Source organism: Taurulus bubalis (genome assembly GCF_910589615.1).
Source record: "Taurulus bubalis genome assembly, chromosome: 1".
Taxonomy (NCBI): domain Eukaryota; kingdom Metazoa; phylum Chordata; class Actinopteri; order Perciformes; family Cottidae; genus Taurulus; species Taurulus bubalis.
The window spans coordinates 12576980-12596266 of NC_136589.1; the positions used below are offsets into that span (position 1 = coordinate 12576980).

A 19287-nucleotide genomic window follows, 5' to 3' on the forward strand; every position below is an offset into this window, starting at 1 on the left:
TGGCTGAGTTTTATATGCCATTTTGTTTTACATGTTTACAATACACTATGTGGAAAGGCTAAGAGATGCCCTTTATTGAAAATAAAGTGATGAAAGGGCCATGATGTTTGTCCATGTATCGTTGCAGTTAATTTGAACATTTGCTTAAAAAAATGGAAAGTAAAGTAACTAGTAGTGAAGTTACTTTTCAAATGCAGTAACTAGAAAAGTAATCTAGTTAAAATTTTCAGAAGTAACTAGTAGCATGTAACTAGTTACTTTTTCTGAGTAACTACCTCAACACTGCGTGCGGGTCTGGAGTTCACTGAGGAAGAAGGAGCCTCGATCGGGATTGCATAAGCTGTTCTGTCATCGTTCTTTTATTAACTAATTATTAGTATAACTCTTTTTGGACTCCGGACATTATTCCCACACCGGACATTATTCCCACACCACCCAGGATTTTTGAATATTTCTTCAATATCAAACTGAAAAAATCAAGGCATCAGTGTAGATTTTTCAGTGTAGAAAAGAGTTATATATGTGTCATGAGATGTGAAATTGAATATGGACACTTTAAGGCTGCAGTTTCAGATATTGTTAAACTTTCCAGATATCTTCTGAAGTTTTCAAAGTCAATCCACTGTTACCGTCCATCCGCCGTTGTCTTCTTCCGCTTTTTCTAAACTGAGCTGTGTTTACAAAACAGAGCGAGGTCTTCGGGGTCACGTCCCTGAATCGTCTGCCAGGAAGTGGCGAGGTTGCGGTTCCTGCGGGGAGCGACAGCTGTTGCCCATCGCTCACTCGACAAGCTCTCACCGCTCCTGCCGCTTCAGTTGCCCAAACGAGTGCAAAGCTCGGTGAGCCTCTGGGAACCCGATGGTACACGCACCAGGAGACAGTTAAAACGGCAGGTATTAGCAGATTACTGTAGGCTCCTATGTGTCATTAGTTTAGGTAATAATAAACTGCTTTGTGGGAGGTTCCTTTGTATAACGATGCATATGAAGGCATAAGCCCTCATTTAACAAGACCCATACTGAATTAAATTATATTCAGACCCACGTAAAATGTGTAATTCGATCTGCAAATGACATTTAATCCAAAGATTTAAGAGTATCACTTCCTATCTGTCTTTAAGAAGATTGCAGTGGCTCCCTCTATGCATGTCTGTTCAAATGGTAAAAAGACTCTCTCTGCATACCTTTCCCAGGGGACTCAGGGTAACAGATGTGTCCTTTTTTGTGGGAGGTTCCACTGTACAACCATGCAAACGGCAGTGTAATCCACCCCACCCACCCAGATACAGTACTACTGCAGTAGAGGTCTCACTTTTTAATCAGTCAGAACATAAAAACACAACAAAGGAGGGATAGAGTTTCTAGGAAAAGCTAAAGTAGACATTGTCCTCCAGATGTCTGTTCTGTCCTCCAGACAAGCTGACTGAGGTCAACATGATGCTGAACAAACTAATTCCTGTCTGTTGTGATGTCCTTTACTGCCTCTACATTTCTGCACTGGGATTGTTGGAAGCTGAAAGCAGCGTTTTTGCGCTGCAGACTTCATGCATTAGAGAAACCAGCAAGAGTCTTATTTTATTTTTTAAATGATCCAAGACCAGTTTTGCTAAATCTTTTATAATGAAAGCAGCATTCAAAAGTGGCTAAGTCAAGCGAGAAAATCTTAATCATAAAGAACATAAATGAGTTGGTGTTTATTACAGTCCTCCTTCTTATTAACTTTTTATCGGAGCAAATGATACATTAAATGCTGACGTAATGTTAAGATAATTTCAACAAATCTAACAAAAAACCTAAACTAAAACAAAGACTTGTGGCTTCAGAGTTTTTACATTCAAACAATGCATGCTGGGAAGTCTGCTAATGGTTGCTCATGTTCTTTTATAAACTTAATTGTATCAGTTGATTGAACTCTCAGCTGTACATTCATTCAACTCATTACTTTAGTCAATTTACATTAATACACTCTGAAGTGATCTGATAATAACTAGAATTGTTTAATTGAATTTGCTTGAAATAAGTTAAAATTTAAGTTAGTAACAAACGATTGATTCCACTAAATCCCTCTATGATGTTTCCCAGTGTTCCCTTCTGTATACGTCACACACAGTACACACTATACCTCCTTCTTGGATTACAGTGAGATTGCCAAAACCATTGGCGGCTTCACGATGACCTACTGTCACATCCACTGGAAGATTCCCAGTGCCATCTGTAATGACTGGTGGGCTGGCGATAAGAAAAAAGGGTCTTTATCTCGGCCCAATTAGGTAGCTAATTGATTCAATAGCAGTCATTTAGAGTTCCTCCAGGTAGATTATAATCTGATAGAAAGAATCTTAATTAGGTAAAAGATTACACCAGTGGTGTTAAACAGCTGATCAAGACTACGACTCAGACAGCACTGAAGGCGCAGGTAGAAAATCCACGGCCCGCTACTGGATTACACCATTGATAAATCTGAGTAAAAATCTTAAATTCACTGACGGTCACAGAGTTTTGTTGCCGGATGACAAATTTAATTTATTGGACAAACCTATTGGTGTGGACAATATGATGATATATACTCTACAGATGTGTATCCTGAGGCATCATTTCAGAGTGATTACAGTGGCTATTTTCCAAATCAACCTATTAATTGTTCTATAAAATAAAACAATAAATAAAAAAATGTCCATCACAACTTGGACACATTGGAGAAGCCACAACCTGAGAATATGTGTTTTTGCTGAAAAATAATCTATAATTAATTATCAAAATGGTTTCTAATTAGTTTTTTGTTAATCAGGTAATATATTTATTAACTATTCGTTGCAGCTCCAATCATCATATTGTGGCCAAACTAATCAGCATTTCATGGAATCATGGATTTACAGGATGTGTGTATCAATATGATGATGTTCCTAAATGTTTCTCATATTAAAATCGCAGGATTAGCTCAAACAGACATTCTCATCAAGCTAGTTTCCAGGAGATTTATGGTTTGACTCTATACTTAAAAAAACTATCGTCATATACATACAGGTGTATAACATTTGACCTCTGCATCATCACGAACAGCACACTAATTTGACATATTATTGAGTTATATTTATATTTATATTGAGTTGAGCGTGTTATGCGGATAGGAGGAGCCGCCAAACGTGTGACTAAAGGACGACCCGCTCTACACACCCATTTTAGTTTTTTTTCTGTAATTTTCCAACAACTCACCATCTGAATGCTTGAGATAGTGTGATTTAAAAATAAAGACAAAGTTCTCAGACAGCAAATGTATCTATAAAACCAACTAATTCATTTCAAACACTTTATCGCACATTTTAGGTATTAAGATGAAGCACTAAAGCTTTATTTTCAACCACGGAGTCGTACTATTAACAGTGGTGGATGCTGCCTTTCATTTCTCCTGGTGCTAATCCTACGTCGCCTCTAGCTCTCCATTCCACTGTTCTGAGGACGCAAATAACACTTTCCCTTAAACCCGGAGACAACGCTGAAAGGAAGAGATTCATTTGAGGTCAAATCCGGGTTGACTGCTAACAAAAGGATGATAAGCTTGACTTTTAAAGCAACACAAAAGGCAGGTTCAAGAAACTCACTGAGTCATAGAGATATATGCAGCCTGTGACCTCGGTGAAAGCGAATGTAATGAACTCTAAGTTCACCCGTGGTACTGTGCTCTCCTGGTTCCATCGCGATGGAAAAGGCCGATTTTATTCACAAGCTAAAGAGGTAAAAGAGGTTCGTGTGGAGGCTCACGTGAAACTTCAAGTGGTTACTTTAGGTTTCATGTGGCTGGGATTGTTAACTAAACCTCAAGGGGATGCCGCTTCACATACAATCAATATTTAACAATGGCGTTACATGTGAAGCTCTCCTGCTCTACACAAAGATACACTTACTCATGCAACATAAATATGTAGATATAGATGCGGTGCAGACATTCAGTGTAATTTAATCTCAACAGCAGCAACAAGAAGTCAACCGCTATTTAAAGTTCTATCTGTGCAAAAAAATAAACATTTGGCAAAAGAATTATCTATTGTGGCTGCAAATAACCTGTTTTGCACTGAAAATATTTTAAAGATAATAACAATAATGTTCAACCTGTGCAAAACAAAATGAGTGCAGATACGTGAGCCATCACATTGTATCAGTATTAGCGGCTGCAGTCAGCTACTTTCCTCTCCAAATATTTTTAAAACGGGGTTGTAGATTTGATACGGCCACTCTCAATTCATGCTCAATGTTGAGCTTAGATCTGTATTCTGTTTTGAGAGCAGAAAATACCTCACAGAGATCTCACGGAGGTAGGCTTTTAGCAAAACGGCAGGAATTGGCGAGTAGCGCATGCGCAAGCGTAAGCGTAACCTGTTAAAGTTATAATGTAAACATTTCCAAGAAAGTACAGGCATTTCACCATGTATTTATTAATGACGATTAATGTCCGTGTACTTTGTACTTTTGTACTATGTAAAGTTATCATGTTCATGGGGAGGATGGTCGTCCTGAAACCACAAGGTAGCCAGTTCGATCTCTGGGGGGTATTCTTCATATGTAGTTCAACAAAGTCTGGTGGGATTGGCCAATTTATCCAGTGGATTGAAGTAAGCATGCCCTGGAGCAGGTTAAGGGATTTAGAAGTGTTACTATGGTGATTTTTCTAAACTTGCTTCGAGGAACCGAAAAGCCTGACCTACGTCATCTTATCCTGAAAATGATCCGGCTAACTCAGCAAACGACGTACAAAGAATAGGGCCCTGTTCTCCGCATAGTTTGCATGTTGTGTGTCCTTGAGCAAGACACTGAAGCCCCAGTGCTTCACAGCAGCACACTGCTTCTTTATTACTAAGGATGGGTAAAATGCAGAGAATAATTTCCCCACTGTGGATTAATAAAGGATTATTTAAAAATAAAAATCCTTTTTTTTTTATACCCCACAGTTTGAGAACCACTGCCTTAGAGGCACACTTAAAAACAAGCAGCACTGAAGGCCCAGGTCAAAAATGCACGGCCCGCCACTGTTGTCATTTTGGGCTAAACCGATTTACAATGCTCCAAACCTGGTCCAGTACCTATTCCCTTTCTATGTGAGGATGTGAGTAAAAGGCCTTTACACACTGGGAACGTGACGAATAAACAAATTGAAATTGTGAAATACTCGCTTGTGAATATCATGTGCTTTTATTGTGAAAGGTAAGATTCAGAAAGAGTGGATCTAGGTTTTGGATTATTGCAGAAAATAAGGTTTGTTTTCAGCGAGATAATCTTAAAAAATGAAAAACACTTTATTGTTTTTTGAAGCGTGAATGCAATCACTGGAATATGAGGCTATAAACAAACTACACCACGGTCACATGAGACACAGGGAGTCTGTAAAAGCGGACTAGTCATGTGATCAAGTTTAGAAGTCTCATTTGGCCAGTTGTTAGCAACCGCCTTTCTTAAGACATGTGAAAGCTTCAACATTAACCAGGGGTATTTACTCTTTTCAGCTTGTGTTAAGCACAGACCTTATTTCGGGCTTCTAACAAAAAAAACATTCATAAAAACCCATTTTCTTTTCAATGAAGGAACCAGAGCTGCAGAAATGCTGACTCATTTCAGATTTTAGGGCTTAATCCTGCAGCGCTCTCGGTGCTACTCCCGACTACTGCCGATTTGCGCGATGTGATTGGTGGATGCATTTACTCTTGGTGCTACTTTTTTTTTTATCTATTTGCGTTTCGTGTGAAAGTATACACAACATAAATAACAATAAAAAATATATTTTGCCGTGCGATAGAATCACACAAAGAAAAAAAAAAAGCTGTGTAAAGACCTTTAGAGTGTGTTTTCAATCATGTCCAAGTGCAATGCAAACTTCATCTGTACTCGAGTTCAGAGTTATTTTGGCTCACCGTTCCTCCACAATATGACTCACAGCTCATTTGGAGGTAATGGATGTGTGTGTGTGTGTGTGTGCGTGCGTGTGTGTGTGTGTGTGTGTATGTGTCTGTGTGTGTGTGTGTGTGTGAGATTGCGAGAAGGACCCAGCCAAGCTCAAACAACAGCATGTGAAGTGCCCTTAGATGCCACGAGAGCTCACTCTGAGCGAGGAGGCTGACGGGTGGCACATTTCCCCACGCTAGGCATGATTTGGAATGGAAAGTGGCAGGGTGGGGGATGGATTACTGGGGTGGGAGCGGGAGGGTGATTAATCCTGCACGTACACACTAACACACCGCCACATGTGGGCACATGCACGTGATAATAAAACACCTTCAGAATTCTCTTACTTCCATTTCATGGAAGAAACACACCGAGGTGCACGAGGACAACACACAACCGGACCAGAACGATGACGCTGCCGACGGCGGCTTTGAAGCACACTTTTTGCAGTGTCATTTGAAGGTCCTACACTTCAGAGCCTAACCAACACTTCCGCTGATCTACTGATTTCTTTAGACACTTTGCAGCGGCTCACTCGGTCCTCTCTCTCCTCTTTTTCTCATTCTGTCCTTTCTAGACACTTTTTTTCAGCACAAGTGTGTGTACTTCAGACCTTGCCATGAGAATATTCAGCCTAAGGAAGAAGACTCATCATTTATTTACTGCATCTTATTCTACTTAATATCCCTTACTCATAACAAACTACAAAAACAAGTAACGAGTCATTCAGCATTGAGCAGGAATGCCAAACATTCACATGTTCATGTCATGAACGTGACCCACCAGAAAGAAGAAAACAAAAAGGCATACTTGTCCACTGCCAATGAGAAAGGAGTCTATTCCCGGTGTTTAAAAAGAAAAAAGTGTATGTGTTAATTTTGGTGGGAAAATTGTCTTTGTTTAGCCGACTGATGTCGAGTGAGAGTGGAAGTGTTGGCTCTCGCCTAAATGAACCAAAAGAATAAAATAAATGTCTCACCGCTTGAATAAAACTCTCCAAAACACACCTGGCATGGACATCAACATGTCTCCAAAATGAAGTCCTATAATGCCATATGCATTCTCACTCTGCAGCGTTGTGTTGCAGCAGCAGCAGTAGTTGAGTTGCCACCTCACCAGAGGTGCTAATGGTATTGACCACTTCAGTATGTTAGAGAAGGGCATAGCTGGAGTCGGCAGTAAACAAATCCAGAATGACAGGTCAGGGTGACTGTTGGCTTGATTGCTTTCATTACTCACACTGTCCAAAGTCAGACCTGCCGGCATTAGGCCTCAGTTTCTGCGATCAGCATCCTACTGTATGACCACATGTGTAAAAGTTGCAATAAGTGATGCAACTGCTCGTAATACATAACAAGACATCAGAGAGTTAAAATGAGATCTGAGAATTATTTTTGTGCTTCTATTTCGGTCATCTATAATAGAGAAATAATCTGTGAAAAAACAAGACTCTTTTGTGGCATAGTGCTGTTGATGGAAAGACTGCGTTGGGAAAAAAATGGAGCAAGGCTGTTGAATATGAAAAGAAAAGCCAAATAATACAAAGAGTCTCATAGATTATTCATCAATTCTGTTCCTCCACTCCAGCTTTAATAAGGAGATAAACAAACCCAATCAGCCCCACATCAGCGGTTATGAACAACAATATAATCGCCACATTATATATGAAAAGTGAGAAATTATCATATCGTTCACATCACTGCGATCCCAGCAGCACCTACTGTGGCAACAGGAGAATATATTTAACCCCTCTGCTAAACACCGGCTCAACTTTTCTCTAATTTCGAATCAAAGCAATTTCATCAGCACGAGCACATTCATAAAAGATGATCCTGCTTGGGAAATAATGCAGAAAAGCTTTTTCATTACCTCCTCATCATATGTGGATCAAACATTTATTACCCTTGATCAAACATTCATTACCTGCCTGCATAAAGAAAGAAAGAAAAAAAGAGTCTACACCATCTGTACTTTCATTAACGGCACAGTTCTGTTGTCATCTTTCTATACTTCAGAACGAGAAACAATTGGCTCGGCTCGTGCAATAAATATGCACAAATATGCACTCAACTGGATGCAGTTTGAAATCTAGAGTTACACTATCTCATTGTCATCATATGCAGGAATCCCAGGATGCTCTGAGCTGCTGGAGCCCGAAACACACACACACATACACACACACACACACACACACACACACACACACACACACACACACACACACACACACACACACACACACACACACACACAGTTTCACTTTCTTTTCCCCATCAGAGTATGACCCCAACAAAGAAGCTTTGTTTTTGATCTCTTCAGACTAAACCTGGCCAATGGCATGTGTCATCCTTAGCTCCAGCCGTCGTTACCTATCTTCATCTCTCCCTCCACTGGAGCAGATAGGACCTCTCTCTTCCTCCGCTTCCTCTCTACACCTATTCTGTCTGTAACAATCCTGACTCGCGTTCGGTGCACTGAACTCAACAATCCCGCTGCAGAAACTTGCGACGGCTGTGAGAAATGAAGAATGGCATGCGTGTTTGCATTGTATGGTTCTTTTTTGTTGTTGTTGTGTGTGACTGTTTCACTTGTTAAATGTGGACTGAAAAATATTTCAGGAGGATTTTGGGGGTTATTTGGGAGAGACTGCAGGCCTAATCAACCAGTAACCACCAGATGTATGCTCTCACAAGGGCAGGAAAATCTCCTCCTGGAGGAATTGAGAACACGCTTACATTTTCATATCTGAATGTTAAATATGAGACTCCAGCTAGCAGACAGCTTATGTAGCTTAGTTTGTCAAGGCAGCAACTACCGGGTCTGAAAAGTGAAACCAATGCATTATTTCCCATGGCCAGCAGGGGTGCCTCCTCTGATTGCGAAAAGAAGTCTGATTGTATAGAAGTTTATGTGAAAATGGCCCTAATCCTCACTTGATTTATTACCTTGTAAACCTGAGTTAATGATCTCAATCACTAGTTTGAAGTAATCTTCAACACAGTATGATGATCAATTAGTAAATGATCTTCCCATTTAGAGTAAAATAGATAAAGCAGGGTAAGATTTAGGGTGTGGTTATCTTGGGATTGTGAATTAACGCCTTTTGGTCGCCTAAAAATATTCATATTTAGCGTTCGGTTGTATTTAGCTTCACCCTATGTGTCACTTCTGGTTGCAAATAAACCAACGGCTGACGTCACGGTGAGTACGTCCACTTCTTAAATATAGTCTGATTTTACCACTAACCCTGAAAACCAGGCAAACAGCGAGCCTTTGCTTTAAGGTTACATGTTGTTGTTTGGAATTAATAGTTAATGAAGATGCCAACCAATATAATAAGACATTGTGGATGTATTGGTGCATTTTGTCTGTGAGTATATTTTTGCATTTGTTGACAGTCAATTTCACATTATAAACATTTAGTTTGGCTCCACTTCAGAGAAATGAGCAACTAATGTTCTAAGTTTAACATCCGAGTTTACTGATATTACAAACAGCCAAAAAGAGCTTTCGTGTGTGTGTTTATCCGCGCGCGTGTGTCTGTGTGTGTGGGTAAAACCTGCACCGAAGCAGAAAGAAGAAAGAAAAAAAACGAGAAGCATCATAGAGCAGCAAAGGGGCTTTTGGAGTGATGCAGCTGTCACTCATAAACACCTGCATAGTAACTCCTCTTCATCATGACTCTTGCTCTGAGAACACAGGGAGCCGGCGCGCCTCAGACAGCGTTGCCAGACCCAATAACATTCTGCACCCTCCGCACCAGCTCGTGAGCCTCTCCTGTCCCCTGGCCTTGAGCATGGTTAGATAACACCGCATTAGATAACGGTGCGCAAAAAGCCTGTTGGCTTCTTTCGGCAGACATTAACGACAACAAGAAAACAAACAAAACTTATGATGAAAACTTACTCTGATTTGAATACCTCCGCGTCCTACTTTTATTTCTGTATTCACCTTGCTGCAAAAAAGACGCCTAAAGACAAGCTCGGTGTGCAGTGGAATACAATCTTAACAATACATGACCTCAATATGAGCTGCATTAGATACCATCAGGAAAAGAGCTTGTTTAGAAAGTTAGATTTTCAAACAAACTATTAAATTCAAATAGTCCTGTGAGCTACACAGTCTTATAGCGAAAAGTAAATCAATAATCTCATTTCACCAACAGCAGTTTGCTTGTATTTTTCACCCAAGCTGGCGCAAACTTAAAAATAGCTACTGGATTCTGCATTTAGGTAAAACGTGTCTTTACATAATAATGGCTATACTTGCTCCGTGGAGATGGTAAATGATCGCAGCTCCTAGACTCCCTGTTCTCTTTTTATGCAGATGGCGATGTCGTCTGGGGAGACTGTCGTTATGATGGTGATGGAGTGTTTTTGGTTTGCTTTTTAGCTGTAATGTGAAAGCGTGGCGGGGAGATAGAGAGTCCTTGGGTGCACAGTGGTGTGTGGAAGTAGGAGGAGGGGGGTTTGGATACAGCAGAGTAAAAGTTCAGGTAAAAGAAGTGGACAAAGAGGCCTGGGGAGAGACAAGGGCTCCTAACAGCGCGAGAAAAAACACTGACAACGTGTGAGGGCGAGAGGCAGAGGAAGAGAGGGAGAGAGGAAGAAACAGGCTCAGTACTGCACCTTTCTGCAGACTCATGTCTACCATGCGAGGCTCAGCCAGCTCCAGGAAGAAGTTCTTGTTTTTCTCATACTCCTCATCGTCAATAATTTTCACGTGAATGAGTTTGCTGCAGGAGGAATAAGAGGGAAGAGGGGGAAACAAGAAGGGGTTGTGAAAGGAGAGGGACAGAGAAGAGGGAGAGAGAAGAAGAGAAAGGTTAATTTGCGATGGAGGGACACAAGTGCACTGTAAGTAGGATTAATAATCAGCATGGAAGAAAGGTTAGGAGGTGAAAGGTCGGCTTGCTGTGGACCGGGCCTGTCCGTCACCGCTTGGACTCGACACACTCACAGCGACCAGTGAGCTCACTGGCTGCCCCGGGCGTCATGACAACCGCATTTATCACGCCCGTCCGACATGAGTGGAACGGAGGGCGAAAAGCACTCGACGGCGGTGAGGATAAAAGAACACAGTGAACTGAAAACAGCAGCATGTAATCAATCAGGTTGTAAAATGTGTAAACGGACATTTCACAAGGGCAAAAAGGTGAGCAGACGATAAATGAAAGAAACTGTCGCTATCTAAATCGATTTTTATGGCTCGATGTTTCAGTCAGAACACTTTCAATGAGACGGCTGGCTGGACACTGCGAGGACTCCCTGCCTCTCGAGGCCCAGACGAGGCAGATAAGAGAGAAGCGGCTTATTGCTGAGTTTATTGCTCCGGTTTGAGGAGAACACCCCTTTAATGAAGTCAAATGTCTGGAGGGGTGAGGCTCTTTCTCTGGGAAAGAGCTGCATGTGACATCATCTCACAGAAACAGCTCAATATGGCACCTCAGCCCCGGCGGCACTCTCGCCACTGATCGCCCTAATTGATCTTTTTAAAGAGTTATTGAACGAGTGCAGGCAGTTAAGTGGTCAGGTATCCAGATGTCTCCGTGCCTCGCCATATCCCAGCGGGAACTCCTCGAGGAATAGCCACGTGGAATTCAATTGGACTCGTGCAAACGACAACAAAGCGACAATGCTCGAGACAAAGTCGTGACACTCGTTGCCTCCGCTCTTGTAGGCCTCAGAAAGCGTTCCCTACAAGCAGCAGACAAGTCAACAATGGGCAACAGCGGCGCAGCTAGCCCTGAAATAGGGATGACATACTTTATTATGTGTCTTTTCCTCTTCATCCGAGCGAAAAATGCAATTTCTACACGTGTTATTTAGGGAGAGTATTTGGAAAGGAGGGTTTCAGCTAATAAAATAAGTGGCACTGCAGCATTCATAATGGATAGCTGCTCGTGTATCACGTATCAAGTCAAAAAGCGGCTTGTTCTCTGACATTCCGCTGATGTACTTCCAGCACCGTGACATATAGCGTGGCTTCTGCCAGTCAAAGCACTAACACACACACACACACACACACACACACACACACACACACACACACACACACACACACCACACACACACACACACACACACACAAACTCAAAACACACTCACACTGCACACACCATGTGTATAAAAACATTAATCCAAGCATCTCTAGAGGAATTCAAACAAATGTATTTTGTTGCTGTGATACATAGTTAAATCCATTCTCTGGCCGGTGTACATGTAGTTGTGGAAGTGAATCATACTCTCCGAGGTTTGGGGTGGGGGGGTCTAGTATATATCCTGTTAGCACACTACAGACAGCAGAGAACAATCAATCTCTCTTTCTCTCTCTTCATATCCCACCGGCAGGGCTTTCCTCAGATTGCTGGGCGAGATGTCTGCAGTGCTGGAAAGGCGCCTTGTTATTTCACCAGAAATGAGAGAGGAGGAAGAGCTGGAGTCTAATGGACGAGTGGGATCTGGCAAACACACACGCCGCCTGGCTGTGGTCGGGTACAGCTCTCAGGCCTGACAAGCATGCAGGCACGGAGACACCACACGCCAGCCTGTCGATTACTGCACCGCCATGCACACATGCGAAAAGCAGCCACGTGCTCACCAACACGGCCGATTAACCCGAAGGGGGAAAGATAGCTGCCCCTTCGCCTTTCTGTGCACAATTCTATTTTTTCCTGTGTGCTAATTTGATTAAAACTGACGAAGGTCGACCATTCTGCTGCACACCCTCTTTAAACCTGGATAATGGATTTTTCTTTGGTCACTACAGGGCAGCACAACAAACCATACAAACAACATTGACATATTATCACCTTATTGTGTGCTACTTAAGGTATTGTATGCAGCATTTTTTTCAGAAAAAATATTCAACTGATACAAGTGCGTGTTGTGTCTCTATCTGCAGAGACCCTGTGCCCTCTGTCTGTATGTTTTCTTTTCTTATTATTTTGCTGTGGTCGGGATGTTTTTGGACATAAGCAAAAAAGCCCCACGTGGGTGTGTAACCCCAAGCCTAAAACAGGGTGGAACACGGGGTGTGCAGCCCGTTCTCAATCAAAGTCGCAACTGTCTCGCATCTGATACCGAGGCACCATGATCGCTTCAGCTGCATTCCTTCAAGATTTGGCACCTTCCCACAGGGTTGTGCGGAGGTGTGGGCGTGTTTTTAATTGCGCTTTAGAACGTAACAGCTGTAAAACCATTAGAAAAATTACGTTTTAATTATCTGATTTACCACGTTTCCTGCCACTCCCTCTTCTCATTCCCAATCTTGCCGCTTGAAAATCATTGCTCTCTCTCTCTCTCTCTCCCTCTCTTTCTCTCTCGCTCTCTCTCTCTCTTTCTGCCTCATTATGCTACATATGCTACATAGTATACTTAATATGGCTAACAGTTAGCAAGCAGTAATCTATTTACACATCCAGCATTTGGAGTAGCGTTTGTGCTTTAGTCCGTCTCCTTTCAGCATTGTTTATGGTCTCCACTGAGTCCTGAGGTAAACATCCGGCTCTTTAGCTGCTGAATTACAAACTTAATATAGTAACTATATCTTAGAGAATAATCAACACCTTTGAAAGATCTGACAGCAATAAAAGTTCATTTAGATATAATTTTGTCACACAGTTTGAATGTATAACCCTAATTAAAAGGTACTATATGGAAATTAATAATAAAAAAAAAGAAATCCTGAATTAATCAACAGGCATGTTTGCGTCATGGAAACATTGGAGCGGCTGCACAGCTCACCAACATATCGTACCTTTGTGGGATATTTCTCTGGAGCTTGACTACATGAATTAACTTGTCACCTACATTTTACACTGCACTGTTCAACTTCACCCAGGCTGAGCTACAGCACCTGTAATTATCAGTCATCGTGATATACAGCAAGCTAACCGAGCTGCTGCGGAAATTATAGTGTTTCTGTAATTTTAATAGGTTGTGACAGATCGCATTGTAGATTTCTATGTTTCTATTTGACACCGTAAAGTTTGATTTGCAGTACATCTGATTGTATGTGTGTTAAGAATAAAGATCGAGACACGCTGGAGTAGACGTCTCCTGGGTTGTTTGTTTGAGGTGACACTTCAGATCAAACGCACTTAAAAAAAAGCTCTGTTTCAAGAGATCATAGCAACACGCATGAGATCAAAGAACTCATCACATTGAACTTCCTGTGATGCTATTTATTATAAATTGACTTGAAAAAAAAGCAAACCCATCTCCATCATGGTTATCATTTAAAGAAAAAAAGAATTAGTAAGTAGCAATCTGTAACAAGATGAAATGCGTATTCTACAAAAATGATCAAAGCTATTAATAAAAATAAAGATTTAATTAAAGGGCTGAATCGTTACTTGTCATATACAGAGATGAGATGATGATTGCTGGGTAATATCTTTTTTTAATGTTTTCCAATGACACATCTGACATTCTGTGAGATGAGCAGTCTTCATCATGATGTTTTTTGTGTCAAAATGTGACCAACAGAAAAGCCACCACATCCTCATGATCTGTATTTCTTAAGAACATCCATATCTTACAAAGTTTACCCTTTTTCCAGATTCACAGCGGACAAAAATGACAACCCAAAAACACACACACAAACACACGCACACGTACGCACACACACACACACACACACACACACACACACACACACACACACACACACACATACACACACACACACACACACACACACACACACACACACACACACGGTTCATACACAAATAGAAACACTTTCACACAACAACATAACTGCTCACAAACACACACACGCACTCACCAATTACTGCCACACACGTGAGGGGACCGTTAAGCAGCATTTACATTTGTTTATGGCAATCATCAATAATTCATCCATCTATCCCAAACATCTGGCATCAGCCGCTGTGGAAGCTGCAAAAAGCTACTCTGAATGAAACAGAGTGTGTGAGTGTGTGTGGGTGAGAGTGTGTGGAGTGATAGTGATACAATCAAACACCTGCTGTGCACACAAACACAAATCACAGTGCCGTGTTTACAGGGACTGTCCTGCTGCCGCTGCCGTCGATAGTGGCGTCATTTGAATGGTCTCACTGTGGTGTGTTGACAGAAAAGACACAGAGGGTGTGACAGTCCGTTGCAGAAGGTGTGCTCGTGTACGCACGTGCACGCACGCGCACGCACACAAACATGACATGCTTATGTTTAGTAAAAACATTGGGGTTTGGCTCAAAATAAGTATGTTTGTTACGTTGTTTAAGTTATGCACCAAAATGTAAATAGTCAACATTGACACGAACAGCGGTCTCCTGGGTGAAAGTTATGTGTTAGCTGTGTTACCCAATCACTCAGACCTGCTCCCTGCACTGACATTGATTGGAAATGTATTTATGAAATATCTTAAACAAACATAATCGAGGAGAAAATAAGTTTCCATAGACCATGCAGTTGTGTTGTATGGAAACATGTTTTCTCATCTGTTGTTTTAGATACATCGGTATCACTGAAAGGTATTTCTTCTCAAGATGATAGACACGGGCATTACAGTACATGGTGAAAATGGACAGAGTCCGGCTAACTCTTTCCCCCTGCTTCCAGTCTTTATCCTAAGCTATTTCACGCTGAGACACGAGAGTGGCATCCATCGTCTTCTCCGACTCTCGAGCATTTTTTGAGAACCTTTAATTATTACTTCTCACTGCATCTCCTCTCGTATCTTCTTCTGAAGGGTACATTTCATTTGAAAACACAATAAGCGTACTTATGGTTGAAACAACAATATTTTTTGGGCATGAAGCAATCTCCCTTTTGTGATATGAAAGAATCCAATACTAGAAAAATCCCACAGAAATCCAGATGCACGAAAGTCAAAAAACAATGAAGCAAAAAAGGATATCAATCTTCTCTCCAGTGTTCTCGTTTGTTTAATTGAATTCCACTAATGTGTCAAACTTAATGTGATAATGATTTATTGATACTAACATGCTAGACATAGCAGCCTTAAGTTGAGTATTAGTGTGGGAAGTGCCACTGGGTAATGACAGGCGATTAGAGGGTTCACACCTCCGCTGTACTGGGCCGCCTTCAGGCAGCGGCCTCTGCCTTCCTCGGGTCCAGAGCAGATGGAGGAGGGGAAAGAAGAGGTGAAAACTGTGAAGGGAGTGAGACATGAAAGTGGAGGCGGTGCAGGGAGCCAGAGAGAGAGAGAGAGAGAGAGAGACGGAGAGAGAGAGATGGAGAGGCAGATGCAGAGTGTTTCTTTCTCCCTCAGTTCTACGGCCAAAAACCACACTGCGGCTGAAATTTGCTCGAGCTGCCCGCCTCCTCTCCACTCTCCAATGCCTCTTCTTCGACAGCAGATTTACCGTTTTTGGTCTCCGCTCTGGCTCTCATTCCACAAACACTAAATAATACTGTGTAACCGCGAGAAGTGGAAAACCACAAGTGATATGCGATATCCAATCGCCCCTTCTCTGTGGGTGCAGACTGACCCTCAAACCGCTCAGAGTTCACTCTGCAAAGTCTTTCTTTTTTGGAGAAGAGTCTCAAGAAAATGTAGGGAGACTTATGCACTCCAGGCTAGAGAAGGAGAAGCAGCTAAAAGTGCTGCAATTAAATATGACCTTTTTCTCTGAGCCTGGTATAAAACACCTGCTGCCTTCGACCCCGGCACAGAGCTTTCTGGTTTGAACTAAACACAACCTTTCCAAATTCTCTTGAAAGTTTCCTCCTGCCTCCACCTCTCTTCTTAATCTACTGAGTGCTTTCCAGTTGCATTGCACCCTTACGCAAGACTGAATTTAACCACTGCTGGAGCAGGCGTGGAGGGACTGGAGCATGTTTTTTAAACAGCACACATTATTTTCCCTTCACTGCAGCATGTAGGCCTCGATGTTGGCAGGATTACGAGGAGTTTTCTTTAAAAGTTTTCGTAGAAAACCTCATGTGCATCTACGAAGAAGTAAAACGACCTGTACAGAGGCCGGGAAATTAATTATAGACAAGAAAACGTGACATGAAACATGAGTGAAACAAAAAACACGTTTTTTAAAACCACCATTTCAGCCTAGTCAGATCATGGCAACGCCTCCACTTAAAATCCCAAAAAAAGTCAAGCCAATAAAGACGCGAAGAGGACAAGGGGAAAAGGCCCTAGTGCCTCGTGGGAAATCAGTGCCTTGATTAAGCAGGCCTGGTTTCTGTCACCAAGCGCAGGGATTATGGGCCTCGCTCATTATCGTCCTGATTATTGCTTTTCCCCAGCAATCACAGAAAAAAGCCAGTAAACACATTTGTCAATGATTTCTTGCCAATCTAAAGACAAACTCACATCAGATTTAATATTCCACACCCACAAGGCCCCATATACGTCTCGTCCTCCGCTCATCCTCATCTCCTTTCTCTCCACGTCTGCTTTATTTCTTTTCACCCAGCGAGGCAAACAAATCAAAGCATACTTGACCAGCTGACAAAGAGCTAAAACTATTTTTAAACAAGGAAGTAAAAATCCCCTTCCAAATGGCGACCGGCGCGGTGAAGTCAGGCATCAATATTACATAAACCAAACAAAAATGAGTCATGCAATCACACAAAAACTCTCCACTTGGCCACTTGCACATTTGTTGGCTGAACTTGAGCCAAGATGCAATGGCTGCGATTGCAAGTTGTTTAAGGCAAAAGCACGAGAGCAAGTGCAGCAGTGCCAGATTTAGTTTGAATAATACATGTCTGCCAAAGTGAGTCCCAGTTTGGACACTCAACCCAGAAAGATCAAATATGAGATGCATCCACTACATTCACAAATGTACCACTATACAAGCCCGATGGAAGAACCCCTTGTTCTGTTCAATCACGCTGCGGAGGCGGGTGGCCTTGTGCCGATAGAGACCGTCCTTCAGCCAGAGGACCCAAATTCAAGTCCTCGTTTTGGCGAGTATCCTCCCTGCTGAAGTGTCCTTGAGCAGCTCATGAAGGGTGCGATCGCATTGGAAGCAATTTTAGAAGCAACTTCTTTATTTTTTTAGAGAGAAAGAGACAAAGATCGATTGAATTGTGTGCCGTTTATGTGCCCTAGACTTTGAAGAAATGAATAAATTCATAATCACTCATGTTTTATATCTGCTGTCCAATCGGAGCAGGCGGCAGATGGGAGTCATGGTGATTTAGGAATAATATAAATGGAAGACAGACTTTGAGTTGCTGTTAATGATGATTCATTAGTGACATTAACATTAATTTAACTAAATAGAAAACATTCACTTGATGGTGGCAAAAAGTGAAGTTGAAATTAATAAAACAGCAGGCGTGGAGTTGATTCCGTGAGTGCTTTGAAAATTTGTAAAATTTTAACGATAACTATTATCTCATGTTTCAGAGTTAATATTTTAGGATTATCTCACTCTCTGTAAATCTGTGTATTGCGAGTTACCCAAAACAAACCATCCAAACAAAAAAATGCAGCCAAAACGTGATTTTCTGCTGGCCATCATATTGCCTCCCTTTGTTGACACTTTTAGAAATATACTTTCATTTTCTGACTGCCTGTCCATTGATCTAATGCTGAAACACTCACTTAGTTGAAAATGAATTACCTATCATTTTGAAATATATCAATCATGAATGAAAAAAAGCGCAACACATTTGCTGCCTCAAGCTTCTCAAACATGAAGACTTTCTGTTGTAAATCTTTAATCTTTGGATTTTTTGTCCAACGCCATCACCAGAAAAGTCACCCGTTCTCATTCCAAATTCATCAAACAAGACACTTGATCACACCGCTCGGGGCTTTCAGCTGACTCCAATGTCAACCCATCCGCGCCATTAATAGACGGTCAGAGCAGCTGATATTAGGAGTAAGAAAGTCCACGTTGGATGGATGTGTAACACCTTGTGTATTCTATGAGTGCATCCCAAGTCTCTAAATTGTCGTTTCCTCGCTCCTCGATTGAACCGGAAGTGGTTCTGCGTCGCCATCTTGACGGCCGTCCCAAAGCTTTTATTCTGCTCCGAGGAGCGAGGAGCCACAAGCGCAGGCTTACAGGAAGTCTTTTAACGCTGGACACGCCCCCTCACGTTCATCTGTTATTTGATTGGACGCTGCAGCTGAGCGGACTGATCGCTGGAGTTTCACCTGTGCCTCGTTGCCTGCCTCCCCCTGTGTATAGAGTCTGTGTCAACTCCTTGTTTTGTTGCTTTGCTTAGTAAATGATCTTCCTTTTTCCCCACCTCGACTCCTGTCCATTCCTCTGCACCTTCTTTGCCTTACCTCCCTGGATCCGTAACAGGATGGGTCAAACAAACAAACTTGAAACCAAGTAACGTTAACTTATTTTACAGAACAAATTACTTATTTTAACCCAAACCAAAAT

General features: G+C 41.8%; 1 protein-coding gene across 3 annotated transcripts in view; it reads right to left on the reverse strand.

Moving 5' to 3' along the window:
- Window positions 1-19287, reverse strand: part of slc8a3 (solute carrier family 8 member 3) — a gene marked incomplete at both ends in the record, with an annotated part of 92583 nt that overhangs the window by 23801 nt on the left and 49495 nt on the right. For all 3 annotated transcript variants that reach the window (XM_079218693.1, XM_079218692.1, XM_079218691.1), the window contains one exon: window positions 10559-10665. In XM_079218693.1, the coding sequence (XP_079074819.1) occupies window positions 10559-10665 (107 nt within the window). The remainder of the gene's footprint in view (window positions 1-10558; window positions 10666-19287) is intronic.